Below are 17,423 nucleotides of genomic sequence, written 5' to 3'. Positions count from 1 at the left end.
TATCTGGTTTTATGACTTAATAAACTTATTGGGGCTGAGATGGATCAGACAATTACAAAAAAACTAACACTAAAACTAATGAAAACTAAACTAAAACTCAGCATTTTCCAAAAAATGAAAACTATTTAAAACTAGCAAACTCACTCTTAAAACTAATGAAAACTAACTGAATTTTGAAAACTAAAAATCACAATGAAACTAAAACTAAAACTAATGAAAAATCCAAAACTATTATAACATTGCTTGGTACGTTTGCATTAAAACTCTGCATCAGGACATTTCTAAAACCACGACTTGTAAAGACTATCAACATGTATTTTTAATAAAAATACAAAATTCAACGTAGGAGGAACAAGATATCTCTTTAAAATTCTGTGGAGGACAGATATGGCCTCTCTGAAGAAGGCACCTTACCTTCAGCAGATAGGAAAACTAAATAATCTCTCTGTAACTTATGAAAAAAAAACACTGTGAGTTGTGTATATAAGCTCCTGGCCTCTTCATATACAGAATGTAAAACAAAGAGTTCTGTTTGTTTTTGACTGAAGAAGCCCTCTGACGGAGCATAATAATGACTTCCCCATTTAAAACCCAATATGTGTATTCCTTTTTTCACCATGTAGGAAAACAATAATGATGTGAAGGGCAAGCTAACATTGCAGAAAGAAATAATTTATATTTCAGCAAGCTTTTCATCTGCTAAACACACTCTGCCAACACTGCATGGTGCACAGTTCCCCGTCTGACCTTGATATCATTATTTCTTTGGGGAACCTGTTCCAGACAAAAAAAATAATATTTTCCACTGAAATGATTTGAGATCCGTCTCAATCATCATGCCCATTCATAAAAAATTAGGTTCAAAGAGCTCCTCTTTCATACTGGAGTGACGCACGGACACCTAAATGCTCCGGAAATCAAATTAGAGGCTGGATGAATGGAAGAACAACAAATAAATAGCACTTTTTAGTTATATAAAAGACATGAGGAGTAGCAACAGAGTGCTTTCAAAATTAATAAAAGCAAAAACATTGATGCAAAATAAAACCAGCAGCAGGTTAATGACAGATAGAAGAATAAGGGAAGTCTGTAAATGTGAGCTTTGGGCACCTTCAGGGTCTGAAAAGTGAAACAAACACAGAAATGTCTTAAACCTGTATTCTTTCTAATAGCCACCAGGGGGCGACTTTACTGGTTGCAAAAAGAAGTGAGATCATGTAGAAATCTGTGAGAAAATTGGCTCACTTCTCAATATTTCCCTAATAAGTTTATGGTCTCAATCACAAGTTCCAGGTCTTCTTCAATAGAGCATGATGATCATGTTGTAAATTGCGGCCCCGTTTAGAGTAAAATTGACAATAAAGCAGGATAGGTTTTAGGGCAGGGCTTCCTTGTGGTTGCAAGTGGGCACTGTGCATGTTAATGAAAGTTAATTGGTGGCTTTCGATAGAAACTCTAAGGAGTCGGCTGTTCATTTTTAATGACAGATGAACCTTTGCTAAACAAACCCCCTCTGGTCCAATTATGGGCCCTTCAGAACTGGATGGGTACGGCCAAAATGCCAAACCTTGAGGCTTCAAAACAGTTGTCCACCAACCAATGGGTGACATCATGGCAATAGCCATGTTTCCACTAGGGGGAAAAGTGGCGACCGGGAAAGTCTCAGGCCACGCCCTCTCAAAAGTCCGCTCACTAAGTCCATTACTAGTTAGCAGAGGGATTTAGAGACTCTGGAGGTGACGTTTGGTTTTCACAAACATGGTGATCACATACGCGATGGATTAAACACGGGAGACGCAACTGTGGCCGCCGTCGCTAACTGTGCACAACGTCAGCAGCTGATCATAAACAAACCAGCATGGCTAATTATGCACAGCATCTCCGCTGATCATAAACATAGTGATCGTGAATTAACCAGCATCACTAACTGTGCATCGAGTGCCTGGTGCTTGTTGTAAACAAACAGAGATCGCTAAATGAACACCTTCTGCCACGGCTCGTTAAGAAGATTAAGAACGAGTCTCCAAAAGTCTCCAATAACACCAGAAAAAGTAGCTAGATTTGTCTCCACTCGCTTTCTTGAAAAATAGTCGCTAAGGCGGTCTGAAAAGTTGCAAAGTTGGCAACACTGCTTCGCCGGATTTTACAAATGGCGTATGTTGTTTTCGTGTAAAGTACTACGTCACATCCTGCTTATGTCCAATCATCTATCTATCCAATCAGTAACCAGGCTTTTTTCAGAGGAGAAAAAAGACCCTGCTCTTCCACAGGGACGAAAAAATTCCCGACAAAAGTCGTGGGCTCGTATTCAAATTAGGGGCGTTTTCGTCGAATGAGACCCGCCTCATTCTGGGTATTGGTCGGTAGTGGAAACAGCCCATGTCCACTTTTTTCGTGTAGCCTTTGGTTTAGGCAGCCATTTAAAAGCTTGACATTTCCACATTCATCATAGTCTCAGACCTATCTCTGCAGTGCTCCGTCAGAACTACAATAATTATCATCTCGAGATCAGGGGAAAAATGCTCTGACTTGTTTGTTTTTCCTGAAACCAATCACAGTTGTCTTGGATGGTGCTGAGCCCAACATGCAGCCACAGTGACTGGGAAAATAGAGTACAGAGATAGTGTAAGGCAGTGGTAAATAAAAAAACTGTCATTTTGTGTCTGTTGTTGTGTCTTTTTTAGTTATTTTGTGTCTTTTTTTGTGTCTTCTGTGGGGTTTTTTTTGGTTAGTCCGTCTTCTCATTTTGTGTTTTTTTGTGGTCATTTTGTGGGTTTTTTTTGGTGATTTTGTGTCTTTTTTTTAGTCATTTTGTGTCCTTTTTGGTAAATTGTGTCTTTTTTGTGTATTTTCTGGTCATTTTATGCCTGTTGTTGTCTCTTTTAGTTATTTTGTGTCTTTTTTGTCATTTTGTGTCTTCTCTGGGGTTTTTTTGGTTATTCTGTCTTCTCATTTGTGTCTTTTTGGTGATTTTGTGGGGGGTTTTTTGTGTCTTTTTTTTTTTTGTCATTTTATGTCTTTTTGTGTCTTTTTTTGGTCTGCTTTGTTTTTACGTCTGGATGTGAAGAAGAAGCCATGCTTTGACCCTGTTTGGAGACTCCAGAGGGTTAAAGAGAGAACAAAGCCTTGTGAAATATGCAGCCAGTGGCAGGCTCATCCCAACTGTCTCCACTCAGTGAATCAGACTACAGTCATTGAGTACAAATAGCACATAAGCTGAGCCAGCAATTGTTTTCAATCTAGACTTTGGACCAGCACCCAGAGACCTGCTGAGGTCACAACACCACTGTGATATAGTTTAATAAGTAGCAGAACATCTGGACTATAAAGTAAGCTAACACCATTATGTAATGCAGCTATTCTCAACCTTGGGGTCCCGACCCCAATTGAGTTCGCGAGATGATTTCTGGGGGTCGCCAAATTATTTTGAAAGTGTTTTAGTCTTTTTGGTCATTTCATGTCTTTTTTTGCCCATTTTGTGTTTGTTTGTTTTTTGTAATTTTGTGTCTTTTTTGGTCATTTTGTGTCTTTTTTTGGTCATTTTGTGGTCATTTTGTATCTTTTTTTGGTCATTTTGTGTCTTTTTTTTTTATCATTTTGTGGTAAATTTGTGTCTTTTTTTGGTCATTTTGTGTCTTTTTTGGTCATTTTGTCTTTTTTTGATCATTTTGTGGTAAATTCGTGTCTTTTTTGGGCCTTTTTGTGTCTTTTTTGTCAGTTTGTGTCTTCTTTGGTCATTTTGTGTCTTTTTTTGGTCATTTTGTGTCTTTTTTTTGGTCATTTTATATCTTTTTTTGGTCATTTTGTTTCTTTTTTATCATTTTGTGGTAAATTTGTGTCTTTTTTGGGCCTTTTTGTGTCTTCTGTGGGGTTTTTTTTTTGGTTATTCTGTCTTCTCATTTTGTGTCTTTTTGGTGATTTTGTGTCTTTTTTTAAGTCATTTTGTGTCTTTTTTTGTTCTGCTTTGTTTTTACGTCTGGATGTGATGAAGAAGCCATGCTTTGACGCTTTTTGGAGACTCCAGAGGGTTAAATAATAAGCTGAGCCAGCAATTGTTTTCAATCTAGACTTTGGACCAGCACCCAGAGACCTGCCTGAGGTCACAACACCACTGTGATATAGTTTAATAAGTAGCAGAACATCTGGACTATAAAGGACGCTAACACCATTATGTAACTCAGCTATTCTCAACCTTGGGGTCCCGACCCCAATTGAGTTCGCGAGATGATTTTTGGGGGTCGCCAAATTATTTTGGAAGTGTTTTAGTCTTTTTGGTCATTTAATGTCTTTTTTTGCCCATTTTGTGTTTGTTTGTTTTTTGTACTTTTGTGTCTTTTTTGGTCATTTTGTGTCTTTTTTGGTCATTTTGTATCTTTTTTTGGTCATTTTGTGTCTTTTTTGGTCATTTTGTGTCTTTTTTTGGTCATTTTGTGTCTTTTTTGGGTCATTTTGTGTCTTTTTTGGGTCATTTTGTGTCTTTTTTTATCATTTTGTGGTAAATTTGTGTCTTTTTTTGGTCATTTTGTGTCTTTTGTTGGTCATTTTGTGTCTTTTTTGGTCATTTTGTCTTTTTTTGGTCATTTTGTGTCTTTTTTTGGTCATTTTGTATCTTTTTTTGGTCATTTTGTTTCTTTTTTTTATCATTTTGTGGTAAATTTGTGTCTTTTTGGGGCCTTTTTGTGTCTTTTTTTGTCATTTTGTGTCTTCTGTGGGGTTTTTTTTTGGTTATTCTGTCTTCTCATTTTGTGTCTTTTTGGTGATTTTGTGTCTTTTTTTAAGTCATTTTGTGTCTTTTTTTGTTCTGCTTTGTTTTTACGTCTGGATGTGATGAAGAAGCCATGCTTTGACGCTTTTTGGAGACTCCAGAGGGTTAAATAATAAGCTGAGCCAGCAATTGTTTTCAATCTAGAGTTTGGACCAGCACCCAGAGACCTGCTGAGGTCACAACACCACTGTGATATAGTATAATAAGTAGCAGAACATCTGTGCTATAAAGTACGCTAACACCATTATGTAATGGTCCTAAAAATGCTGAAAGTGGAGTGAAAATCTAAAGATTTAAGACTTAGCAGATGTGATAATGTTAACCTTATTGCCAAATATTCTCTTTTCATTGCAGCTGTGATGTAAATGCAGGTGCTTGCTTGTCAAAAGGTGCATATATCATTTAAGATGAGATTCTTTTTATGTTCTTATATTCTGACGTCTCATCCTTCAGCTTAAGGTCTCTTTTGATGTCAGGAGTATCTCATTAGATTCTTCTTGTCACTTTTTTATTTTTTTTATCACTGGTAAAAACACCTTTGATTCAGAGAGTTCTTCAGTTAGGCTTCAATTCACGAGGGGGGAATCTTTCTTTTCTACTCCTTAAATGAAATCATGGTTATTTCTTAACTTGCAGATCGGGTCCAAAAGATGTAAAAAAGTTTCTTTTCGAGAGAGGAAACCAAGTTTAGTTCTTTTCTCTGGCGAGGCAGAACTGCTTTATAAATGACTGCAGGAAACTTTCGAGTTGACAGTACAATATATATTATAATGTATTGGTGCTCCACATACTGAATTATGTTTTCATTCTAGTGAAATAAAACACAGCACGACCTCAGGAGCTTTAAATAATGCTTGAAGTTTATGTTCATGAAAAGTTTCTTTATATTATAACATAATGCTACAACTAAAGTCCAATAGTAATCTATTTACTAAGCTACTAGTCTTATAGACTAGTAACTGTAGGAAGTATGTATTCGTATAGAGGGAGATTAAGTAGATTTTTCAATTATGGCCAAATATTAATGTTAATATACAAAGTGTATGTTGAGTAATACATGGATGTACATTGAGATATAAAGAGACACAGAATAAGTTATTTTACGAAAAAGAAACTTAATCATTCAACATGGTTTCTGTCATTTTTTGGTCATTTTGTGTCATTTTTAGTCATTTTGTGTCTTTTTTTGGTCCTTCTGTGTGATTTTTGGTCATTTTGTATCTTTTTTTAGTCACTTTGTGTCTTTTTTTGGCCCTTTTGTGTATTTTTGTGCCATTTTTAGTCATTTTGTGTCTTTTTGGGTCACTTTGTGTCTTTTTTAGTCATTTTGTGTCCTTTTATGGTCATTTTGTGTCTTTTTTTAGTCATTTTGTGTCTTTTTTTGGTCACTTTATGTCTTTTTAAGTCATGTTGGGTCATTTTTTGGGCATTTTGTATCGTCTTTAGTCATTTTGTGTCCTTTTTTGGTACTTTTGTGCCTTTTTTGGTGTCATTTTTAGTCACTTTGTGTCTTTTTTTTAGTCATGTGGTGTCTTTTTTTGTCATTTTTTGGTCATTTTGTATCTTTTTATGGTCATTTTGTGTCTTTTGTTAATCATTTTGTGTCATTTTGTGTCTTTTGTTAGTCATTTTGTGTCTTTTTTTGGTTATTTTGTGTCATTTTTTGTCATTTTGTATCTTTTTATGGTCATTTTGTGTCTTTTTATGGTCATTTTGTGTCTTTTTTTGGTCATTTGTGTCTAACCCTGACCCAAAACCCCAAAATGTTATTTTCATAAACAAAAAAAAAATAAATAAATGGATTAGGATGAATAAAAAATAACGACATTTTGGTAATAAATTACCAGTAGAGAAGTTAGGTCTAAATGTCTTGGTGTAGCATTAAAGCGAGGAGCCTCGCTGGTATTTTCTCTAAGCAGAGCCGACACCAGCCTTGTGTAATATCCAATCATGTATTGCAGATGCCACTTTCTTTCCGGCTTCTTCTATCAAGTGCTGATGCTTTAAAAAAGCAGAAAAAAGAAAAGAAGTGGAGGTGGGGTGGTGGAAGGAGCTTTGGGCAAAGGTGCATGCTGACTTGATGTTGCAGGAGTTTTTCATGGTCAGTGCAATCAAAGGAATTGATATGTCGCCAAGGACAACCCATGGCTGGCTGCTGTTTTTTTTTAAGTTTGTCGAGCTTTAAAGCTTCAGTGAAATAGCTTTCAGACGGTGTTTTTCTCATATACTTTTTTTACTTTGTACACGACACATTAATATGTAGGATGAGTTGAAAACAGTCCTTGACAGCAGGAGAAATGGTGTTAACCCTTTGATGTACAACATATAAACACCTTCTAATGCACAACATTCATTCCCCATGTTATTTAATGCTGCTGTGTGTTTCTGTGATCTTTTGATATCAACTTATTTTATGATTGAATATTACAAGTATTTTTTTAATTATCTTGTTTGTGATAACAACTGATCATTATTTACATTTTGCTTCTCATACTGTATGAAGTAGTTGTGTGTGGAAGGTCCCTTTAATTAATTTTATTGGTAATTTGTGTCTTTTATAATAATTTTGTGTCTTTTTTGGTAATTCTTTTTTTTGGTCATTTTGTGTCTTTATTTTAAATAATTTTGTGTCTTTTTTGGTTATTCTGTGTATTTTAAGGCCATTTTGTGTCTTTTTAAGTATTTAGTGTTTTTTTCTGTCATTTTGTGTCTTTTTTGTAATTTTGTGTCTTTTTTGGTCATTTTGTGTCTTTTTTGGTCATTTTGTTTCTTTTTTAAGCATTTTTTCCTTCATTTTGTGTCTTTCTTGGGTCATTTTGTGTCTTTTTAAAAAAAATAATTTTGTGTCTCTTTTGGTAATTCTGTGTATTTGAAGGCCATTTTGTGTCTTTTTTGGTAATTTTGTGTCTTTTTTTTGGTAATTTTGTGTCTTTTTTTTTTTAAATAATTTTGTGGGTTTTTTGGTAATTTTGTGTCTTTTTTTTAAATTTTGCGTCTTTTATTAGTAATTTTGTGTCTTTTTTTGGTCATTTTGATACTGCCTCCAGCGGCTCCCAGGTAATTTGAGTTTGAGCAAAGGGTTAACCAGACAGTGATTGAGGATCACTGCAGCAGCAGGAGGAGGAAACAGGATTTGTCAGGTGACATACTGTGTGTTTAAGCCCTGATAGAACATGACATTAGTGATAGAACATGACATTAGTGATGTTGTGTTGAACCTCCAGTGCTGCTGCAGCTCATTATCCTGAAGATGAGGGCAGAGCTGCAGGTCAGGAGGAGGTTGGAGGGTCAGAGCTGCAGGAGATTAATTGGACTTGAGTTTGATTCCTAGCAGTGAGCCTTGACAGCCAAGGTCTTTTCTTTTTCTTCAGTAATTGCATGTTGTTGCAGGCTATGTAAATGGTAGCTGGAGTGCTCTTAGATAGCACACTACGCTCATTCACACACATTCATACTGGTGTTAGTGGCTACCAGGCCACACTGGTGCCACCTGCCACCACTGGGAATTCATTCACACACTGATGAACGCAGCATCGGGAGACATTTGGGGTTCAGGATCTTGCTCAAGGATACGCTGACATTTTACTGTACAGTCTATTTTTTTTGTGATTTCGACTTTTTTTTTTTTCTCATTTTGACCTTTTTCCCATAATTTCAACTTTTTTGTCATTTTGACTTTTTTCTGGTGACTTCAATTTTTTTCTTTTCATTTTGACAATTTCTCGTGACTTCAATTTTTTCTCATTATATTGACGATTTTCTCGTTATTTTGAATTTTTTTTCGTGATTACAACTTTTTTTCTCATTTTGACCTTTTTTCCCATGATTTCAACTTTTCTTTGTCATTTTGACTTTTGTTCATATGACTTCAACTTTTTTCTTTTGATTTTGACAATTTCTTGTGACTTCAGCTTTTTTCCTCATTATTTTGACTATTTTCTTGTTATTTTGACTTTTTTTCGTGATTTCGACTTTTTTTCGTGATTTCGACTTTTTTTTGTGATTTCGACTTTTTTTCTCATTTTGACCTTTTTTCGTGATTTCAACTTTTTTCTTTTCATTTTGACAATTTCTTGTGACTTCAACATTTTTCTCATTATTTTGACGTTTTCCCGTTATTTTGACTTTTTTTCGTGATTTCGACTTTTTTCTTTTCATTTTGACATTTTCTTGTGACTTCAGCTTTTTTCCTCATTATTTTGACAATTTCTCGTTATTTTGACTGTTTTTTGTGATTTTGACTATTTTTTTTTTACTTTTCCTCGTGACTTCAACTTTTTTCTCATTATTTTGACTTTTTTCTCGTGACTTCAACTTTTTTCTTTTCATTTTGACATTTTCTTGTGACTTCAGCTTTTTTCCTCATTATTTTGACAATTTCTCGTTATTTTGACTGTTTTTTGTGATTTTGACTATTTTTTTTTTACTTTTCCTCGTGACTTCAACTTTTTTCTCATTATTTTGACTATTCTCGTTACTTTTAGTGATTTCGTCTTTTTTCTCATATTGACCTTTTTTTCATGATTTAAACTTTTTTTTGTCATTTTTACTTTTTTCATGTGACTTCAACTTTTTTTTTTTAAATCCACAGTGAAAAGTTCTGTGAATATCATGCAATTAATGTTATTCATATTTTCCATATTTTCTGTTATTTGGGCCTGGTTGTGTAACACTTTATTCATTAAAAACCCGTATCAGTCGACCACTAATCACAATCTCTTATTTCTGCATTCTTTGTAGAAACCCTGATGTCTGTGTGTGTTTCTGTCTGATCCTTAGGTGCAACGAGGGAAACAACCAGTCAGCCTCTTGGAACCCTGCAGAGACGTCTCTCTGCAACAGGAGACGGGTTCTTCCGCAGGAGATGCAGAACGACTTGGAGCGTCCGTCCTCCCAGGAGCTCCCCCCCCCACCTCCTCCCTCCCCCCTGCCCCACCGCCACTCCCTCCCCCTGCTGGAGAAACACCTCCCCATCGTCACCAACTCCAACGGCCGCTCCGACCTGCTGGGCCGGGTGGTGGGCCAGGGACTGGGGCCGGGCTCGGGGCCCGGGCCGGGGGGCTCCGGGCAGGGCATCACACGCTTGGGCGTGGGCGACTGTGGCCCCGGACTGGGAGTGGGCCGGAACCCACTGGTCCAGGAGCTGTCAGAACTGGAGGGCCAGATCCTCGTAATCAAGCAGCAGCTCCAGTCGGCCATGAGGAGGAAGCGAGAGCTAGAACAGTATCAGAAAACAGAAAACCAGCAAGCAAACCAGACTGCACCCAGTCAGCCCACTACGCTACAGTCCAACCAGTTCCCCCAGTACACCCAGTCCCACCAGCAGACTAACCAACACACAAACACGCTCCCGGACTTCTGAAGCCTTTGAGGAACCTGTTTTAGACAGACATGGGTCTAGTTTCCAAAAAACCTTCTGCACGGGTTCTGGAAAAGGATCCTTGTCTGAGTTTTTTGGAGTTCTGGAAGCTGGATCCTCCGTTAGACTCAGGATGTCCCCCCGAACGTTCTCCAGGGATCGGTTCCTGCAGAACATTTTCTGACTTCTGGAAGATTCACTTAGATGAAGTATTCGGCAAAAAGGTGAACCAGGGACCCTGAACCAAATCTGTTCTCTCTCTCGCTTGTCGCTGTCACCGAAGAGCTGTGCAAAAAAAAAACCTTCCTCTTCTGAACCCTTCATCAGGCAAAGAACTATATTTGGTAACTTCAGGTAATATTTAGAGAAAAAAGTTGCAAATTTGCTAGATTAAAGTGGCATATCTACAAGAAAAAAAGTCGCAGATTTAAGAGATTTAAAGTGGCAAATCTGCGCAAAAAAAGTTGTGGATTTACAAGAAAAAAGTGGGAAAAAGCAGCTTTTTTCCCACAGATTCAACACTTTAGCCGGTTGCGTTAGTTGGTCGCATTGGTCGGTCGCATTAGCAGGTTGCACATTAGTCAGTCGCAGATTAGCCAGTCGCATTAGCCAGTCGCGCATTAGCCTGTCGCATTAGCAGGTCGCAGATTTAAGAGATTTGAAGTGGCAAATCTGCGCAAAAAAAGTTGCAGATTTACGAGAAAAAAGTGGGAAAAAGCAGCTTTTTTCTCACAGATTCATAACTTTAAATCTCATAAATATGCACATTTTTTTCTCGTAGATTTGCAACTTTCATCTCGTAAACTTTTTTCTCAAAATATTATTTTCATATGGGTTTTTTTACACATTCTAGCAGTGTGTAATATCCTCCAATATTCTCTAGGGTTGAAATTTGCAAGTATTTCAATGAGTGCCCTATTAAGGGTTAAAGTGGTGAATCTGGGAGAAAAAAGTTGCTTTTTCCCACGTTTTTCTCGTAAATCTACGACTTTTTTCGCGCAGATTTGCCACTTTAAATCTCTTAAATCTGCGACTTTTTTTCTTGTAGATTTGCCACTTTAATCTAGTAAATTTGCAACTTTTTTCCTCTAAATATTACCTGAAGTTACCAAATATAGTTCTTTGCCTGATAAAGGGTTAACCTTCCCTTCCCCCCGTTTCCTCCACATCCCCGATCCCTTCATTCTTATTCCTTTTTGCTTCCATTCCTATTCCCTTCTTGTCCTCCTCTCTCATCCCTTCCCTCTAAGCCTCGTCTCTTCAAGGGTACAGATTTGCTTGCCGTGATGATAAGCTTGATCATAGATATGAAGACTGGTATTTAAGCTTAATGGGCTAATTCACCTGAGTCTTATGTTGAGACTCATTCAGAGTGTAAATGACCTGAAGCTGAACCCATCCAGTCACGTCTTTATGGCCTTGTGCTGAAACCTTGTGTCTTTGAAAGGGGGGAAAGAAAAGAAATGATGATCTAATGTTTCTGGCCTTTGACAATGCATTATATGACTTAGGTCATATTTTCTTGTGCGCCTTTTTGAGGGTTTGTTGGGGCATTTGGTGGAAGAGTTAAGAACAATAAAAAAGGTCCAGTAAGACCCCATCAAGAACATCTGGTTGGTATCTTGTGGTGGATCATAGGACAGAATCTTATTTTGAAGGATCACTGTACAATGTTGTCCTGCACTTCACTGATGCACTACTAGTTTCTTAACCCTTTATCAGGCAAAGAACTATATTTGGTAACTTAAGGGTAATATTTAGAGAAAAAAAGCTGCAAATTTACTAGATTAAAGTGGCAAATCTACAAGAAAAAAAAGTCGCAGATTTAAGAGATTTAAAGTGGCAAATCTGTGCGAAAAAAGTTGCAGATTAACCTGAAAAAAGTGGGAAAAAATCAACTTTTTTCTCCCAGATTCACCACTTTAACCCTTAATAGGACACTCATTGAAATACTTGCAAATTCCAAATTTCAACCCTAGAGAATACTGGAGGATATTACAAACTGCTAGAATGTGTAAAAAAAAAAAAAAACATACGAAAATAATATTTCGAGAAAAAAGTTTACGAGTTTAAAGTGGCAAATCTACGAGAAATTTTTTTGCATATTTATGAGATTTAAAGTGGTGAATCTGGGGGGAAAAAGCTGCTTTTTCCCACTTTTTTCTCGTAAATCCACAACTTTTTTTGCACAGATTTGCCACTTTAAATCTCTTAAATCTGCGACCTGCTAATGCGACCGGCTAATGTGCGACAGGCTAATGCGACTGGCTAATGTGCAACCTGCTAATGCGACCGACCAATGCGACCAACTAACGCAACCGACTAAAGTGTTGAATCTGGGGGGAAAAAAGCTGCTTTTTCCCACTTTTTTCTCATAAATCCACAACTTTTTTGTGCAGATTTGCCACTTTAAATCTCTTAAATCTGCTACTTTTTTTCTTGTAGATTTGCCACTTTAATCTAGTAAATTTGCAACTTTTTTCTCTAAATATTACCTGAAGTTACCAAATATAGTTCTTTGCCTGATAAAGGGTTAAAGGAAGTTGCACCTACAAGTCATCGTTTAAACTTGCCAGGGTTTGACTTATGGTCTGGATGTTTCTTGTCTTTATAATGGCTTCGTGGTTATACACATGGGTTGTGAAGAATATATCTAATGGTAATAAATCCAAGAGTCTTCAGCCTTTTCAGTCAGGGACCCAAAACAGGACCTTTTTACCCAGCCTTTTGAGATCATGCCGGTGCTGTCTCAAACACACAACCACCATTCAGTTTTTGGTACAACCCCATTGTTGAATAGTAACCGTAGACACGAACATAGACCACCTGTCAAACTCTGACACCTTATTTGAATATGATGATCATTCACAATTGAACACACCGGAACAGTCCCTCTGTGATGAGACCTGTTTTCTTGCATCTTCTGTTTGCGTTTGGATGTGTTCTGTTATTAAAAACTTACCTCTCTTCTTTGCACTTAATTTAATTGAAACATTTTTTTCATTTCTAACACGTCAATATACAATTTCCAGTGCATGTTAGAAAGCAGAATGTAGGACACTTGAGTCTTTCAGCCTTGGACGTAGTTACATCTGAGTTCTTTTATATAATCACGCCTCCATAACCTTGAACCTGTTTGATATGCAGCAACTTTTAAGTTTTCTTAAAACCTCAAATGAAAACCAGATTCTTGATGATTTCAATAGACTGTTGGATACTTTTATTCAGTGGTTTATAAAGGGATTTGCTTTCTGATAGGTACAGAGTTTACATGCACAGATTAATCGAGCTAAACTTAAAAATCGATTTTGGCATCTAATAGGACTTCTGTCCTTGTCCCAGTTTACATGCAACTGAGAAAATCTAATAACTAACAGGAACCTGTCCTCCTCCTCAACACTGGGTGGTGATATGCGTCGTTTCAGCAGGTTAATATGGCGCCTTTCTGTTGACCTCAGTTTGACACTTTGTACCGTCGCTACTGACCGGCTAATGTGACCGACTAATGTGCGACTGGCTAATGCGACCGGCTAATCTGCGACTGGCTCATGCGACCGGCTAATCTGCGAGTGGCTAATGCGACTGGCTAATGTGCAACCTGCTAATGCGACCGACCAATGCGACCAACTAACGCAACCGGCTAATGCGACTGGCTAATGTGACCGGCTAATGCGACCGGCTAATGCGACCGGCTAATGTGCGACCGGCTAATGAACGACCGGCTAATGTGCGGCCTGCTAATGCGACTGGCTAATGTGCGACCTGCTAATGCGACCACCTAATGTGCGACCAGCTAATGCGATCGGCTAATGTGCGACCGGCTAATACGACCGGTTAATGTGCGACCTGCTCATGTGCAACCAGCTATTGTGCAACCAGCCAATGTGCAACCAGCTAATGCGACCGGCTTATGTGCGACCTGCTAATGTGACTGGCCAATGTCAACCGGCTAATGCGACCAGTTAATGTGCGACTGGCTAATGTGACCTGCTAATGTGCGACCTGCTAATGCGACCAGCTCATGTGCGACCTGCTAATGTGACCAGCTAATGTGCGACCGGCTAATGAGACCTGTTAATGTGCGACCTGCTAATGCGACCGGCTAATGTGCAACCTGCTAATGTACGACCTGCCAATGCGACCGGGGTGTCCTAATCAGAGTTGTAAACTCTGACATCAGACGGACGAACATGTTTACATGCACTTCAGTTGTCCAGTTATCATCAGATTATAATAATTAGTTTTTGTTCAAGTGTCATGTAAACGCACTGAATGAAAGAACAAAGATCACCAATCAAACTGTGCATTCAGGATGATTTATTTGCAGGACGTTGGCCATTGAGATTCACCTGCAGTTACTCATTTTCTCCCGTCTAAATAGATGCTGTTATGGTTTAAAAAAAAACACCCTGCAGCCATATACATAACCAACCCACTCAGAGCTTTGCTTCCCGCCTTGAAACAATATCTGCTTGTTGCACTATTCTTCACCCATATTGCTAGGGGACAGCAATTTGGGAAGGAAGGCGTACTCAGAACAGCCAAGGATGACATTTTATAAACACACGGCATGGTCAAATAGCACCACACACACACACACACACACACACAAACAGTCCCTATCTATTTAGCCAGTGTGTCTGCAGGGTAAGCGCAGGCTGTCACAGCTGAAATGAATACCTGACAGAGCAAAAGAGCAAGTGCACTGGCTGAGCCGTCAGCTCTCTTTGTGTCTCTGTGTGTGTGTGTGTGTGTGTGTGTGTGTGTGTGTGTGTGTGTGTGTGTGCCTTGCTTAGCGGTGACATAAACATCAGTGGAGTCGCTGCGGCCGTAACAGGATGAATCAACAGAAAAGCTAAATAAGAGGCAGGTTTAAGCATATCTAGGCTCATTTCACTTGTCACTTGTCTGGGGAGCATGTGACTGAGGTGTGGTGTGAAGAGGAAAGGCTCAGAACACGGGACAAAAATAAGGAGTATATTCATATTTAACGACATATAAACACCTTATAATGCACAACATGGGTCTAAAATATTATTTTTATTTTTATTATTACAACAGATCATTATATCCATTTTTCCTTTCATACTTTATGAAGAAAAATAGTTTTTGTATCATTACATCAAGTTTACACACATGGGTCTAAAAGGACCTTGTGCATTAGAAGAGTAGTGATACAAATGTGATACACTGAATTAACAATTTGAGTATATGTGTAACTATGTTTGCCTTATTTTTAAGGTTTGACCAAAAAAAACCACAAAATGACAAAAAGACAAACACAAAATGACAAAAAGACACAAAATGAAAAAAAGACACAAAATGACACAAAAAGACTAAAAAAAGACACAAAAATACTAAAAAAGACACAAAATGACAAAAAAAGACACAATGTGTAACAATGTTTGTCTTATTTTGAAGGTTTAACTTTAAAAGAGTTGTTAGAACCACCAGATTACATTTAAAAAATCACATATTTTAACATTTGAGACTTATTAGAGCCACCAAATATTACACAATAGTTTCCATTGGAAAAAGACCAATTTAACAAAATAGGATAGTTAATATTTGTGTCTTCTTTGTCAGATTTTAAATTGGTGAAAACATATAAACACCTTCTAATGCACAACATGGGTCAAAAATGACCTTGTGCCTTAGAAGAGTAGTGATAATAAATTTGTTTTTATTCAAAAAGTAAGAAATGAAAACCAAAAAATAGCATGTATGATGATTAAAAACAAGTTAATTGAGGAAAACCTGCAATGTTGTGTTGTGCATCAAAGGGTTAATCAAACAGGTTTGCTTCAACACATTTTTTCCTTCTCAGAAGCAGCAATTTGAGGCATCAGGCTTCTTTCAAATTAACATTTCTTACTTGACAAAATAAATGTCAGCTGTGTTTTTTGGTCAAGAACAACCCTGAAGGTGTTCTAGTCCTCTCAGAATTTTTTTCCATCATCATAAACTTATCGCATCATGCTTGAGTACATATTTGAAGAACATTTGAAGTATTTTCCCTGAACTGAAGCCTCAAGGAATCATCTCTCTGTGGATTGTGTAACACCAGCTGCACACTTTGTGAGTGAGGGTCACATTACTCTAACATGCTGCAAAAAAACAAACTTTAGATTTAGAAGTGTTAGGTAATTTATCTTGTTTTAAGAGTTAATTTCTTATTTGGAGTGTTCAACATGCCTATTTCTAGATTTAATATTCTTAATTTAATAAATCTTGTCAAGGTAAATTATCTGTCCATGCAGCAAGATCATTTCCCTCAGATTTACTGTTTGATCTGGTTTTTAGACTTCCTTTTTTTTGTTGCAGTGTTCATATTTATGTTTATTGTTAGGCGGTGACCTCTAGTGGCAGTAGTAATTATGAGTGTACTTGCATATCGAAGTGAAATAACAGAGCAAATATATTTACTTTTAACCCTTTACTTTCCCTAATCTAACCAAGAACACTGCATAAAAGCCAACTTGTATTTTTTGGCCTAAAATAGTGATTTAATTTGGTAAAACTTGGAAATATAAATTATTGACATTTAGGGCAATAATGTAAGTTAGCACAACAAAGGAACAAGAAACAAGTTGGTGAGTTGTTGTTACTTATATCTTTAAGTTGGGGTTCACAACAAGGGACAATAGTTCTGATAACTCTTATTTCTTTGTTGTGAAAGCGGTGAAATTCGGTCATTAGCGAAAGCTAGTGGCTAACTGATGCTAGCGGCTAACTGATGCTAGCAGCACTGCTTGTTACAGCTACAAGAGTAGCCATTAGCGTATCAATGCTAACTCAAAATTGTGGTTGCAACATTAGCTGATATAGATATAAAAAGGACATTTAGCGATTTGGTCTCATAACTTTGACCCTTTCACTGTATTTTCATGAAGCTTAAAGTATTTTCTTCTTATAACTAGTCTAATAGTATCTTAATTATATTGTTTTTAGTATAATTTACCTACTGGCCATAGCTTTATGTGCTTATTTAATTATTAGTATTATTATGTGCTCATTTAATTATCTTATTGTTTCAAGACTTTTTTTTAACCTCAAATATTGGCTCCAATTGAAAGGTTTAGTTGAATGTAGTTTGAATGTTCTTTCAAAAGAATTTTCTATCACCAAAACATGCTTGTTTCTAGTATTACTGGCTTATTTTAATGTTACTAAAAAATTTTTTTACGTATTTAAAGAATTCTTACAAAGAAAAATGTACTTACTGCACTGGCAGATAATTTTACTTGTTTCAAGCATGTATTTGCTTGATTCTAGTTATTTATTTATTCTTTTTTTCCG

General features: G+C 37.0%; 1 protein-coding gene across 1 annotated transcript in view; it reads left to right on the top strand.

The window, feature by feature from the left end:
* grin3a (glutamate receptor, ionotropic, N-methyl-D-aspartate 3A) overlaps positions 1-10,447 on the top strand; it is a 105,619-nt gene extending 95,172 nt beyond the window's left edge. The window contains exon 10 of the mRNA XM_059357832.1: positions 9,545-10,447. Coding sequence (XP_059213815.1) covers positions 9,545-10,127 — 583 coding nt within the window. The 3' untranslated portion in view covers positions 10,128-10,447. The remainder of the gene's footprint in view (positions 1-9,544) is intronic.
* Positions 10,448-17,423: the final 6,976 nt, after the last annotated feature.

This window comes from Centropristis striata, chromosome 19 (genome assembly GCF_030273125.1).
Source record: "Centropristis striata isolate RG_2023a ecotype Rhode Island chromosome 19, C.striata_1.0, whole genome shotgun sequence".
NCBI lineage: Eukaryota > Metazoa > Chordata > Actinopteri > Perciformes > Serranidae > Centropristis > Centropristis striata.
The sequence above is the reverse complement of the archived record's forward strand: the minus strand, read 5'-3'. Positions and strand labels throughout refer to the sequence as shown.